This window comes from Synchiropus splendidus, chromosome 15 (assembly GCF_027744825.2).
Source record: "Synchiropus splendidus isolate RoL2022-P1 chromosome 15, RoL_Sspl_1.0, whole genome shotgun sequence".
Taxonomy (NCBI): Eukaryota; Metazoa; Chordata; class Actinopteri; order Syngnathiformes; family Callionymidae; genus Synchiropus; species Synchiropus splendidus.
In genome coordinates, this window is record NC_071348.1 from 9,697,171 (window position 1) to 9,709,957 (window position 12,787).

The 12,787-nt window shown below is 44.3% G+C and overlaps 3 protein-coding genes across 4 annotated transcripts; 1 reads left to right on the top strand and 2 right to left on the bottom strand.

Moving 5' to 3' along the window:
* Positions 1-1,640: 1,640 nt before the first annotated feature.
* On the bottom strand, positions 1,641-3,438 carry pigh (phosphatidylinositol glycan anchor biosynthesis, class H). Its single transcript, XM_053888060.1, has 4 exons — positions 2,997-3,438; positions 2,560-2,769; positions 2,390-2,476; positions 1,641-2,322 (listed from the first exon to the last, which is right to left on the bottom strand). The coding sequence occupies exons 1-4, from the start codon at positions 3,171-3,173 to the stop codon at positions 2,251-2,253; spliced, it is 546 nt and encodes a 181-aa protein (XP_053744035.1). The 5' UTR covers positions 3,174-3,438; the 3' UTR covers positions 1,641-2,250.
* zfyve1 (zinc finger, FYVE domain containing 1) lies at positions 3,343-9,266 on the top strand. The gene is made up of 12 exons (XM_053888057.1): positions 3,343-4,960; positions 5,023-5,266; positions 5,337-5,597; positions 5,670-5,884; positions 5,952-6,058; positions 6,282-6,390; positions 6,460-6,557; positions 6,643-6,760; positions 6,831-7,001; positions 7,154-7,334; positions 7,400-7,513; positions 7,579-9,266. Exons 1-12 carry the CDS (start codon positions 4,472-4,474, stop codon positions 7,809-7,811), a joined length of 2,340 nt encoding a protein of 779 aa, XP_053744032.1. The 5' UTR covers positions 3,343-4,471; the 3' UTR covers positions 7,812-9,266.
* On the bottom strand, positions 9,066-12,519 carry wdr21 (WD repeat domain 21). 2 transcript variants are annotated; one of them, XM_053888058.1, is made up of 13 exons: positions 12,174-12,519; positions 11,992-12,104; positions 11,745-11,902; positions 11,501-11,583; positions 11,176-11,278; positions 10,938-11,078; positions 10,706-10,755; positions 10,517-10,596; positions 10,308-10,400; positions 10,144-10,241; positions 9,897-10,073; positions 9,526-9,640; positions 9,067-9,419 (listed from the first exon to the last, which is right to left on the bottom strand). In XM_053888058.1, exons 1-13 carry the CDS (start codon positions 12,269-12,271, stop codon positions 9,202-9,204), a joined length of 1,527 nt encoding a protein of 508 aa, XP_053744033.1. In that variant the 5' UTR covers positions 12,272-12,519; the 3' UTR covers positions 9,067-9,201. The 2 variants fall into 2 exon arrangements, with proteins under 2 accessions (XP_053744034.1, XP_053744033.1); XM_053888059.1 differs by lacking the exon at positions 12,174-12,519 and having other exon boundaries at positions 9,066-9,419; positions 11,745-11,877.
* Between the last annotated feature and the right edge of the window lie 268 nt (positions 12,520-12,787).

Consider the following 12,787-nt stretch of genomic DNA (forward strand, 5'->3'; position numbering starts at 1 on the left):
AAATCAGGATCCAAGATCCAAAGATGAGGTTTTATCGATGTATTTATTGAGCTGCTGGATAGCACCAAAGATGGACCTGGCCCTTCATTATTAAGAGCTGCTTTCATTTTCAAAATGACTTCTATTATTCATGTTATATGAATCCAAGTAAGGAATAATACATCAGTATGACTGGCGTATCCAATTAGCAGTACTGGACACTTCAATGACTGCTGTTGTCGAGCAGCCTCAGCAGTTCCTCCATCACCGCTGGGTGCTCTGCTGCAGCCACCAGCTTCACTCAAGGAGACTGAGCTGCAGGCTTCCTACCTCTCCAGAGAAGTCAACCATTAGGTAAACATTAAGAGTGTTGAATCGCCCTTAGGTCCGTGCCCAACCAACAACTTTTAGGCATTGAAACGGAAACTTTTTTTAAAAATCCAGAGTGGAGAGATTTGATAACGCTGGTTTAGATTTCAATTTTTTTGCTGAAGCAGCACTAGGAGCAGCAGGGAACATCATTCTCACCCTTGAAATATTTTTCGCCTGAACCACTTATAGCCATTACCCCTGCTGGTACTTTTAATAACCTCCCCGAAATAGAACTTTTCAAGCAAGCATATAACCTATACCTGAACTCCAGACTGAATGCTTGAATGAGCAAATCATTTTTTATATTTCGTGAAAATACAGTGGTTCCATTATTCAACGTGTCACACAGGTGTGTGTGTGTGTGTGTGAGAGCACAGCGGGAGGTAGAGAGGCAACTCCCAGCTCTGTGGGGGACCAAACTTTTCTCTCGGGGTGCATCCAAAACGTTCTCACAGCTGAAACACAGCTACAACAGTTCAACTGGGTGAAAGCAAAACAAGCTACTCACAATGTTTCATGAAAACCAGGTGGACCGGAAGGAATGTTGGTTTCTAATGAACTATTATTCTGGGAAAGTAAGAAATCGGTGAGGCGGGAAAGGTTTGCATGCCATTAGAGACCCATTAAATATATGGTATAATTAAAGAGTCCACACCTCCGGCTGAAGAAAGCGTCGCCGTCGTCTAGTGTGTGATTTACAAGGCAGGAGGTTGATGACCAGTCCAGCCCTGAGGTGTCACCCTGGGTTGGCTCCTCTGTGAGTGGACCCTGGCAGTTTCACACCTCCAGGAGGGACTATTATCTTGTCAATGTGGTCCGTCTTTACAGTAGTGTAACACTTCGCCCCGCGAAAGTCGCACCCCTCTGTTTGTGTTGCCTTCCAACTCTGGCTGAAGGCTGCAAATGTTAAACTAGTAATATTCCTCTAGAAAAAGTAACCCAAAAAATAATAAATCTATCTATTTATCTATATATCTATATCTATATATAGATAGATAGATAGATAGATAGATAGATAGATAGATAGATATATACACCATATATAGTCTTATTCACTCCATGCATATCAGAATGTCCCACTGAAATCCAAATCATAGTAAAAGCAGTTGCAGTATGGACAAAAATGAACATTAAAAAGCACAAGTATGACAGCCTCACGTGCTGATTTCCCTGCTGCTGTCGCGCAGCACTTGAAAACTGGTTGTGTCCATCTGCAGGCTTGTGAGAGGCGGCAGACAGCAGACCTGTTCTGGGTTTGCACAGATATAAGGAAGCGACAGTATTCCACACAGGTGACGTGTCTGTTTATTCTTTTCAAGAACAATGGCGAGACTATGTATATTTGTTTGAATGTTAAAATGTGGGGCTCAAATGAACAATGGAGCAAATTAATAGTTTTTTGCCGGTTAAATGAAGGAGACACGTGAAGACAGGTTGCTGAAATGGTGACGCTCCTTAACTGAACGCAAAAATGTAAAGCATAACATGAAACTCACGATGTAAACACAGGCGGTGATGTGTCGCCCCCTGCTGGATTAATGCCTCGGTTAACGACTAATCATGAAGAAGTCGAGATCTTTTATAATTTTTATTAAATATTAAAAATGCAAGTGAAACTTTGACTATATAGAACTGAAATCTGTTTCCAAAATCTCAGTAAAAGGTATCGGTTTAAAGCTTGTTCCTACTTCATTGAAAAACTAGAATGGCAAATATTTTACAGAAAAAAAAACATTAAATACTAAGTACTTAGAGGGGGAACACGCATTTGTACAAATAGAAAAACGAGGGAAATACATTAAAAAGGCTTATCAAGTAAAGCACCAAATTTCAGTGGCAGTCATCCATCAGTGTGGACGCTGCTGGACGTGATGAAGGTTTGACCTGAGACGTGACCTGTCAGCATTTGGTCAGAATCTCCTGACAGCTTCTGTAAATTTTAACAAGGCAGTTCAGTCTTGGCTTCGAGCTCTGAAAGACAAACGTGACCATGAGAGATACTTCACTGTTTGCAAACAAACTTGTATGAAGAGCTTACCTGAAACAATGGCACGACATCTGAAACAGAGTCAGAAGGGTCAGACGTGTCCTTCAGTAGTATGCAGAGGTAGTAAATGATCTGATGCTGAAATGAGATAGGATTATGAGATATTAAAAGGTGTCTTGCGCTGGTATTTGTAAACACAAGACTGAACTAGGCTCACACACCATGTATATTGCTTCGTTGATGACAACGTCCTTGATCTTGCTCATCTCAATGAAAGAGGTCGTCTCTCGTCCGGATGCGTAGCTGGAGGACACCTGGATCCCCACGGAGTCGATGACAAGCAGCGACTCGTGATCCACTTTCACCAGGTGGATGTGAAACATCATGCCAACCAGGGTGATGAAAATGGCACTGGTCAGGACAGCCGTGTTCTGATCATATCAGATTATGGAAGGCACATGGAGGAAAACGATCACAGACTGTTTTGTTTTCCTTGTTTCACGCATAGATAAAAAAACAAAAAAAAACAGGAGCTTTAACGTTCTTAAAGGTAATTCGTGACCGTAGGAACTTTGTGGGACTCTTATACAGCATGCAGTTAGGGTTTAAAACACTTCATATTTGTATTATGACACAGAATCACGAGTGAATTTCTTACTTGGGTAAAGTAAAAGACGGTGTATGCCAGCAGCCACACTGAGCAGGTGTACACCATCACTTTAGCGATGGACACTTTAGGGGAGCTCACGGTGAATTCCCTGCAGAAGCTGGTGTGGTCCAGACAGTCCAGAGTGATGGGCTTTCCGTTGATATCCGTCAAAGTTTCGTCCTCCATGATGAAAGTTGAACACACGACAAGCTCCCCAACAGTGAGCTACTCGCTAGCTTAGCATTGAGCTAATGTCGGCGAAAACATACCAAGGTCAAATACGGTCGGGGTTGCTAAACACTGCTTCCCGAACAAAGACAATTTTATCAAATGCATTCCGTAATGATATTAACCCATAGAGAAGAAAAATACGTGACATCAGAAATTGGCTTTAAAAATTAATAATAGACTGAGTCGAATGCCCAGACGTTCGTTATTGACGCCTGGACACCCCGCCACTAATATTGATGATGCGGCGAAAACAAAGCACAGTGGAGGATTAGATACACAACATCATTTTTATAAGAATACCACGCGTGGTTTGACACAACATAATGATGTGATATATATATATATATATATACGCATTGTCTGAAATCAATGACTGTGTTAAGTAGGCATATGACAACTCGCCATGTCCGCCCACCAACTTTTAAACGGCTTACGCTTTACATAAAAATAAACGCACTTTACTGCAGCAGCAACATTTGTTTTTTTCCACATAGTTTTTAAAAATATAATTCACAAGTATATTAAAAGATTTTAAAACTATTGCAGCAAACTTAACAGGAGCAACAACGATTTGTTGCCTCTGTTTTTAAGCCTGTACGATGTAGCCTTCATTTCCCATCATGCTCTTCCGTCCCCTGATGACTTTTGACCCCTGGATAAAAACAAGCCGATCAGCTGGTATAGAAACAACATCTTCAGCGGCGTGAGAAGAAATAATCCAGCTGGTTAACCGACTCACCGACTGCGGTTACCCTTGTATGTCGTCGACGCGTTGTTACCGCTGCTCCACTCAAAGAATGTGGAGGCAGCAGTTCGTTTTAGCCAGCCGTCGTCGGTCGGACCGGTAGTCTTTGCTAGGTCAGTCCACTGAAATCAAGGTTGTTTATTTTCCCTGGCGCTCTCTTTACCTCACTGGTATTTGTATCGTACTGCCTGGATTATTGTCTCTGTAATCGAATAAGTAGACACTCTTCTTTTTAATGGTAAAAGTCAAAATATTATAAGTAAACAATGGATGTTTTCATATGTTTTCGCGTACTGTTGTGTCGAAACACAGACTAGTTCACTGGCCGTCGTAAAGCTGTGTTAGTATTGTATTTTACCGTTGTATTAGGTCTCTTTGAGCTCGTCGTAGATCATCTTATCCTCTGTGTTTTTATCAGGGTGTACATTTAGCTGTTTAGAACTCTGTTAGTGGCCATAGTTTTTAGTTATCAGCAGCAGGGGTATAGTCCTGAGCTGTCAATCTTGAAATGAGTGGGCAAGGTCCATCCATAGATAAAGGAATGAACACAATACTAGTCTGCCAAGAGAGTTATGCTTGTGGAGGTTCAGATGAAGCTGCCTATGAATGCGATGAGTGTGGCAGCTTGCAGTGCGCCCGCTGTGAGCTGGAGCTGCACCGGCAGGAGCGGATGAGGAACCACGACCGGGTTCGCCTCGCGCCGGGACACGTTCCCTTCTGCGACTCCTGCAAAAGTGATGCCACCTGCTCTGGAAGTGGAGGACGACTCAGAGCTGTGGTGCGCTGCCAGGGTTGCAAGATCAACCTCTGCTTGGACTGCCAGAAAAGGACCCACAGTGGGGGCAACAAAAAGAAACACCCTCTGACTCCTTACCCACCTGCAAAAGCCCTTCAGGACAACAGCATCATGGCAGGAGAATCAGAGGTGGAGATCCTCAAGGCGCAGCTGGAGAAAGTGCGCAGCTTTCTTCTAGTGGATGAGAAGGAGGAGATGCAAGTAAGTGCGGCTCTCTCATCTCAATATCATTCCAAAACATAACACATTCCAAATTGTGCCAGGTAAAAGACGAAGATGAGTTTGTGAAAAGGCTCGACTGCAGACCAGATGAGCTCCTAAAGGTGGTCTCTATCTTCGGAAACACCGGCGAGGGCAAGTCTCACACCCTCAATCACACGTTCTTTCTTGGGAGAGAAGTGTTCCGGACGTCTCCCACTCAGGAGTCCTGCACCATGGGTGTGTGGGCAGCAATGGATCCAGGCCACCGGGTGGTCGTCATAGACACAGAAGGATTATTAGGAGCTGGTACGAGGAAATTGCATTCTGAACTGTTCATATTTAAAGGTTATTTAACACAGTTGTTTATTCTTTTTAGGGTCCAATCAGGGAAAACGCACCCGTCTTCTCCTCAAAGTCCTGGCCATCTCAGATATCATCATCTATCGTACCCACGCCGATCGTCTCCATGATGATCTCTTCAAGTTCCTTGGAGATGCCTCAGATGCCTACCTAAAACATTTCTCCCGGGAGCTGAAGGCAACTACGACTCGCTGCGGTCTGGATGTCCCCCTGTCCACTCTGGGTCCTGCGGTCATTATCTTCCATGAGACTGTCCACACAAAGCTGTTAGGATCAGGTAAATAACCCCATGGATTCCAGTCCCAAAAAGGCAGCGTGGATGAATTAACACACGTCCTTCTGATTCTAGAGAAACCTTTAGAATCTACCGATCGTCTTCTTCAGGAGCGTTTTAGGAAGCTGGGGCTCTTTCCAGACGCCTTCAGCTCTGTCCAGTATCGTGGAACTCGAACCTACAACCCTCCCACGGACTTCAGCGGACTGCTTCACAGCCTGGAACAACAACTGGACAACAACACAACCCGTTCTCCGCGTTCTGCAAGCGTCATCTTCAAGGCTCTCCACGTACACATCCTCAGTCATAAACCCCCAACAAGTCTCCATCATCCACTTCACTGCTCTTTCCCGTCAGGCGCTGAGCGAGAGGTTTAGCGGCGAGATCCCAGATGAGCACATGACGAGTAACTCATTCTTTCCAGACGAGTACTTCACCTGCTCCAGCGTCTGCCTCAGCTGCGGGTAAATGCGCTGAATAATACCAGCGACTTTTAATGCAACATCAGGCGCTTTGTCACAACATGAGGGATTAAAAAAACATACATTTTGCTGCTAACTATTATGTCTATAAGCAACTGTAATGCAGCATTCTAGGAGGTTACTTACCTGTTGGGGCTGAAAAACACTATGTCATACTCACTTAAGTCCTCAGTCTTCAAACATCTCCATCCAATCTTGTCCTCAGTTCTGGTTGTAAGAAGAGCATGAACCACCTAAAGGAAGGACTTGACCACGAAGCCAAACATCGCTGCCGTTACTCTGCGCAGCATGACAATCGCATATACACTTGTAAAGTGAGTACGAATCAGCAGACACTCACAACACTATCTGGTTTGATGCCCCTCTAACACTTGATGTCGCAGGCCTGTTATGAAGGAGGAAAGGAGGTCATAGTGGTCCCTAAAACAACGGCCTCATCTGACTCACCCTGGTTTGGTTTGGCCATCTACGCCTGGTCCGGGTGAGTCCGGTGACAGTGGGAGGAATGAAATGAGGCGCGAGACAGAGACAGTCATTTCCTGTTTCCTGTTGTTATTTTCCTCCAGGTATGTAATCGAGTGCCCGAACTGTGCAGTGATCTATAGAAGCAGACAATACTGGTATGGAAACCAGGATCCAGTGGAGACAGTAGTCCGAACGGAGATCCAGCACATCTGGCCTGGGGTGAGCCAAAAACTTCCGCTGATCGAAAAAAAAACAATTCCAATGTTCTAATTTTTGCTCCCTGCCACAGTCTGATGGGTTTTTGAAAGATAACAACAACGCCGCACAACGGTTACTGGACGGAGTGAAATACATTTCCCAGTCAGTTTCAGAACTCAGCGTCAAGCCTGCGAAAGCCGTAACATCCTGGCTGACGGACCAGATCGCGCCGACCTACTGGAAACCAAATTCTCTCATCCTGGTAAGGTCTCGCAGGATGTGTTTGTGTTGAGATCTGCTCGATGTTTTTGTGCACATTCAGCTTCTACTTCCTGTTTCTCTGACGACACAAATCTTCGTAGTAATTCAGAGAAAACTACCTTTTTTAATGTGTCTTGTGACATTGGTGTGCAGAAATGCCATAAGTGTCATGAAGAGTTCCAGCCGAATGACACAAAGCATCACTGCCGCGCCTGCGGGGAGGGTTTCTGTGACGCCTGCTCCTCCAAAACGCGGCCGGTCCCCGAGCGAGGGTGGGGCCTGGCACCAGTACGGGTTTGCGATGAGTGTTTCCACAACAGGGAAATCCCAACGGGTGAGCGTTACACTTAACTTTGAGTGTCCCAAATACCTTCACTCTGAAGTTCTCCTTTCCCTCAGAGCTTCTGGATGCTGCTCTAGAGGAGGAGGGCGGCACCCTGATCGCCAGGAAGGTCGGGGAGGCTGTTCAGAACACCCTGGGAGCCGTCGTCGGCGCGATTGACATCCCACTGGGTCAGCATCACCACCGCGCTTATCTCACTGTCATGACATTTAGTTGACTGTTCGGCTGTTTCCAGGTCTAATGAAAGACGCGGCACGTCCATCCTACTGGGTCCCGGATCAGGACATCCATTCCTGCTGCACGTGCCATCGTGATTTCACCCCTCGCCTCTCCATCCACCACTGCCGTGCCTGCGGACAGGGGGTGTGCGAGGACTGCTCTCAGGAGCGACGGCCAGTGCCGTCCCGAGGCTGGGACCATCCGGTGAGGATCTGTGACGGTTGCAGCCAGAAGCCAGGGGAGCTCTAGCAGGACGAGGAGTGGAAACCTTCCTGATATCTGGAACCCTTTTGACCCACGTCTTACAAGCTGCCAGTTGCATTCAACGGCAGGTTTTTCTTTTTAATTGCCCTGCTTGTATTATCAACAGCCACGTGTTACAATGTGAAGCATCGGCGGTGATCAACTTAATTTTACTTGATGCCGGAAAGTGTTCAAACCAGGCTTCGATTTTGTACTTATAGTTGAAGCCAGTTTTAAAACCAGGCACACAACGCTTGTCTTGTCAAAATATAATCGCAAATTTCTTCTCTTTTTTTCTCAAGTTTTTGGAGCCGTTTTGGAAGTTCAAAAAAACGTTTTTTTGTAGGGGAAAAACGTGAATATACAACGCACCAGTTTCATGTTTAGCTTTTGTGTCCATTCACGTAAGAACCGGACATCTAAAGCTCAACTGAACCATGGGCAAGCATCTGCCCAGTGGTACTCAAACGATCTTAAGTAATAGAATTTTTGTTTTACACAGACAAAAGAACATGTCAAAAGAAAATCATACCCCATCTGTGTCCATCTAAATGGGGCAGAAGTATAAACTGGAAAAGGGAGGATTTTATTATCAAGACGGGTAAACTCATCATTGATAAATGATGTTTGGTACTGCTTTGTTTTCCATTTTCAAAATAGCATCTAAAACCTCACTGACAATCCCTCTGAGTGAAACACATTTGCACCTTTTTATAGCTGAACTTGGAACTATGACTGAGCATCAGGTCCGTATATGAATGGTTGAAAGTTTGAATGAAGCATTCCAGTTTATCCAATACCTTTAAGTAGTCGTCATTTTGTATTAGAACAGCCTTAAGAATGAAACTTGGGAGCGGTTTTGGGGGATATATTTACTTGGGTGATACAATAAATGCCTTTTTTGCTTTTGAATGAGCATCCAAATGTCTTTCTGCTAAATGGTCAATAGTTTTTTGTGGAGTGTCGGTGAGGCTGGACCCTCAGAACACCAGGCACGAGACTGCTGTGAACTCTCGCTGTTGGCACAGAGCTTTGACTCCCCTAAAACATTTCAGGTTACGTCGATGCTGTGCAATCTAAGATGTTTGTTACGTACTGAATTGTGTCACATCAAGTCCATCAACACCTTAATGTTTCTAATAAATTGGAGAAAGACTTTTTTTCCTAATTTTTCTGTGATGACACTATCATTATGGGAATAAAATTGTACATAGTAACATTGTAATATAGCTGAATAAGAAGTAGTTTCACCGAATGAATGAATGAAAAGTATTGTCCACAGTTGTGAGGAAAAGTTTATTCAAATTCGGTTCTCAGTTTTAAAGTAAAATCTCCTGAGTGATTATGGTCACATGCTTGATCACATGACCAAAGCCCTTTACAAAATTTACAGAATTTATCTGCTCACATCCTGCTCATCTGAGTTGTAAGGATAGAAGTACAAGTCCGACTCCACGGCCATGAGGAGGCCGGTCAGCCCTCTGCTTCCTCCCAGGTTGGAGGAAAAGATGATGCTGGGGATCAGGTTGTTGGAAACAGGGTGCGGTGAGGGGATGGTCCTCAGGAGGCGAGCGTCCTTCAGACTCCATATCCTAGTGTTACAGTCCTGCCCCACTGTGGGGAGAGGCCAGGTTAGCCTTCAATCATGAACTGAGCTGGAATGAACTTATAGTTTAACCTGTTCAACTGAACATATAAAAGGAACAGCTGCAACTCGTACCTGCCAGCAGAAGCCCTTCTGGCTCGCTGATGTGGATGGGAAGATGTGCATGTTCATTGTAGTGGCCTGCATACTCCATCACTGGCTTAGTCTTTCGCACATCCCACAGTTTAATCTGGACGCAATAAGTTTGAGATGAAACTCTCCGCAGTGTTCGGACATAATAAATGGTATACATCTGGTGACCACTAAGTCATGATCATATTTAAGTTCAGTTCCATGGATGAATGTAATATCACGATCAGAATTTTTCTCTCAAGTCAGATCGTCCCATTGCATTTGATTTTGGAAACAGAAAGGAATATTCAACTCCTGAAAGATTTCAGCGTTATTAATGTTATATTAATATTCCATTTGTATGTGTATCCGACCTGGCCCAGCATGTCCGCCGCCATCACGTAGTTCTCATCCTCCAGGACCCGAACTGAAGTGATGGCTGACTCCTGATGAAAAGAACTGGCCTTCCAGTTTTCACGCCTGCTGCCACGAAGCCGCAAGTCAATACTGAAAATCTCTCCTGAGCGGCAGCCGTTGTAGAGCAATGGTTCCTGCGACAGTTTTAGTTTAGCCCGCCTCCTTCATACTGCAGAAGGATTGTCCCTTGTGCCAAAGACTCACATGAAGAGCAAACTGCTGCGTCAAGACGTCGGTGTTCACTTTGAATGTGCATGTTTCTCCAGACACTGCGTTCTTTAGGATGACCTTTCGAGACAAACCTGTGCAGGGAAGTCAGTTTTTAGTTGGTAAATGTCCCTTTACAACAGGGAGTTGGAGGGACTGACCTATGCTTACTGTGTTGCTCATGAAGGGATTGTTGCACCAAGCACAGGACCAGGCCGAGCAGATCTTGAGGCTACGCAGACGTCCCGGCACCTCTGAACCGAAGCCGGGGACAAAAAGATTAAGATCCAGTATCTATATACATTCCTTCAAATTTATTGAGGTTCTGTGATTATGACACTGTAGTGGAGAGTATATCCTAAAATCTCACGTGTGTGGCTGCTCCAGAAAAGAGAAGCAGGAAGTAAACTGACGCAGCCAAGAGTGTCTGCCGCTCCCACAAGACATAACCTTGTTTAGTCAAGGAAAGACATCATCTTTGTCTACTCATCACCTGGAATATTTAGGTCAAGTTAAAGTTAAGCACTTCTGTTTGGAACAAGCGACAGAGAAAGGATACAACACATGTGAGTCTGTGTAGTTAATGGAGGCCCAGCATGTGGAGTTCACCTGCAAAACATCAAGGATTCATTAAGATAGTTAACTCCATCACAGTGAATTTGATCTCTGACACCATTGTGGTTTGTTTTTGGACTCTTGAGGCATGACATGCAAATGGACAGGTATAAAGGCGCATCTAGTTTCTGAGCAACTAGTAACGGATCACCAAAAATAAGCACAGAATCACCCACCGTGTGATTTGTGAAGTAAAAACTGTCACACCGCTCCAGCGACAGAGAGCTTTGGCTGGCACCTAACTTCATAAGGCCGTACTTGCAGCCTCCGTGAGAGCTGTCGTTGACAGTGAAAATCTGCTCGCATTTAGAGTCGGCCTGAGTGAGACAGACATAACGGTAAAGACATTCTCAACCGTGTAACACTGCACGCTTTTTTTGTTTAACATTCAGAGTGACTCATGCGTCTTCTCACCATGATGAATCGGAAGTTGTCTTTATCCGGGGAGCTGTGGTCTGAAGTCTGGAGGTTCAGTTTGTGACGTCTCATTGTGCTTGCCCTTACTTCATGGATCCGTCTGAAGAAGACCAACACTTTCACCCCATTCAAAACCAAATGTGCATCATAAAAAATGCCTCCAATAAACTAAAAATACATAGATGTCGGCTTGACATGGCGCAAATATGAGCCCTGCACAGTTTGTAATTTATTATTTTAGAGGATTCACTGAATTAACTTCAGCAATTACAAATTATAGTTCATATGAACAAATGTAACGCGTCTAATAGCACATACATACCTACAGAAGTACTTCTCTGAGACCAACCCCAGTTGTGTTTGCTTGTGCAACAGTGTAGAGTTGCAGCCTGGTCTTGGTGCTTTCTAAGGATGATTGGAGTGGTTTCATTAACAAATCACAAAGTGAGCATATATCACTGTAGTGAATATGAACAATGACTAAGCTTATTCGTTTGACTTGAATTTCATTGTACACTGAACTACATCATTTAAATAATAAACGTTGGTGAACAGATCAGACTTACTTTTCTCAGTTTGTTGTCCTCCAAGAGCATCATACTTCTCTTTTTCTCCCTTTCTTTTGCCTGCAGCTGCTCTTTGGTCAGTGGGTTGCAGTTGTTGTGACCTGGCAACAGGCGGAAGTAGCGATTCTTCTCCCTGTCAAAGTAGAATCCTGGCAGCTCTAATGTACAACAACATTTCAAAAGGTTTGACTTCTCAGCGACCAATAATAGGCTTGATAATTCCACAGAGGAATGAAGCATCACTGACCTGGAACATCACTAGTTGCACCACTGGATGATGATGATGAAGATGTGGACGAGGTGGATGATGCCGTTCTCTCACGGGATCGGAACGATGACTCAGCTCCGTTGTATCTATTCCTGCATAAAAATAACGCGTATCAACAGGCAGTATAATGAGTACCACTCCACATATATCATTCCACTAACCACGGATCTTCCGACGTCCATCTCCGTGAAGAGCCTCTGCCCCAACGTCTGCGGATGAAACGGCCTTGCCGTTGTTCTCCCTGACCTCTTCTGTCCATTTCAAAAACTGCCCGAGCAACTTGTCTTCAGATTTGTTTATTTCATTGCTAAGCTAATCGGATGAATCCAAACCTTGTGACTCGCAAGTCAATTTAGCTGAATTGTCCAGCACTTAAGAACTTGTATAACCATCAAATATAAGTTAGAGATGAACGACATTTTATTTGTATTTGCTGAAGCGACATTACTGGTCATGTAAAGCGCTCATGAGCAACTTGGAGAGCTGGGTGCCGCCATATTGGACTGCGACAGGTCACGTCCAGTTGTGACGTCGAAGCCGCTCATTGGCTGTTGTTGCAGCGTTGCGGAAATTGTAACGTATGAGAAACATGTTATATAAATCATTATTATTATGTGGAAGCATTGTAAACATACAATGCTGTGTAATTATTATTTATTTGGAGGTTTTGATCATTCAAAGACAGGCCATTACTACACGTAGGATGCATTACAAGAAAAGGAAAAGGAGAATTCGGTAAATATTAGATTATCTTTGACATGTTAAATTCTAAATT

Excerpts from the sequence above, each read along its gene's own strand:
- pigh (XM_053888060.1), bottom strand. The coding sequence starts at position 3,173 with ATGGAGGACGAAACTTTGACGGATATCAACGGAAAGCCCATCACTCTG. Across the intron at positions 2,770-2,996 it reads CCGTCTTTTACTTTACCCAA|AACACGGCTGTCCTGACCAG; the intron begins GTAAGAAATTCA and ends TGATATGATCAG. Across the intron at positions 2,477-2,559 it reads TCAACGAAGCAATATACATG|CATCAGATCATTTACTACCT; the intron begins GTGTGTGAGCCT and ends ATCTCATTTCAG.
- zfyve1 (XM_053888057.1), top strand. The coding sequence starts at position 4,472 with ATGAGTGGGCAAGGTCCATCCATAGATAAAGGAATGAACACAATACTA. Across the intron at positions 5,267-5,336 it reads AGAAGGATTATTAGGAGCTG|GGTCCAATCAGGGAAAACGC; the intron begins GTACGAGGAAAT and ends TATTCTTTTTAG. Across the intron at positions 7,002-7,153 it reads AACCAAATTCTCTCATCCTG|AAATGCCATAAGTGTCATGA; the intron begins GTAAGGTCTCGC and ends ATTGGTGTGCAG.
- wdr21 (XM_053888058.1), bottom strand. The coding sequence starts at position 12,271 with ATGGACAGAAGAGGTCAGGGAGAACAACGGCAAGGCCGTTTCATCCGC. Across the intron at positions 11,584-11,744 it reads AGGACAACAAACTGAGAAAA|AAAGCACCAAGACCAGGCTG; the intron begins GTAAGTCTGATC and ends AATCATCCTTAG. Across the intron at positions 11,279-11,500 it reads TCAGAGAAGTACTTCTGTAG|ACGGATCCATGAAGTAAGGG; the intron begins GTATGTATGTGC and ends GGTCTTCTTCAG.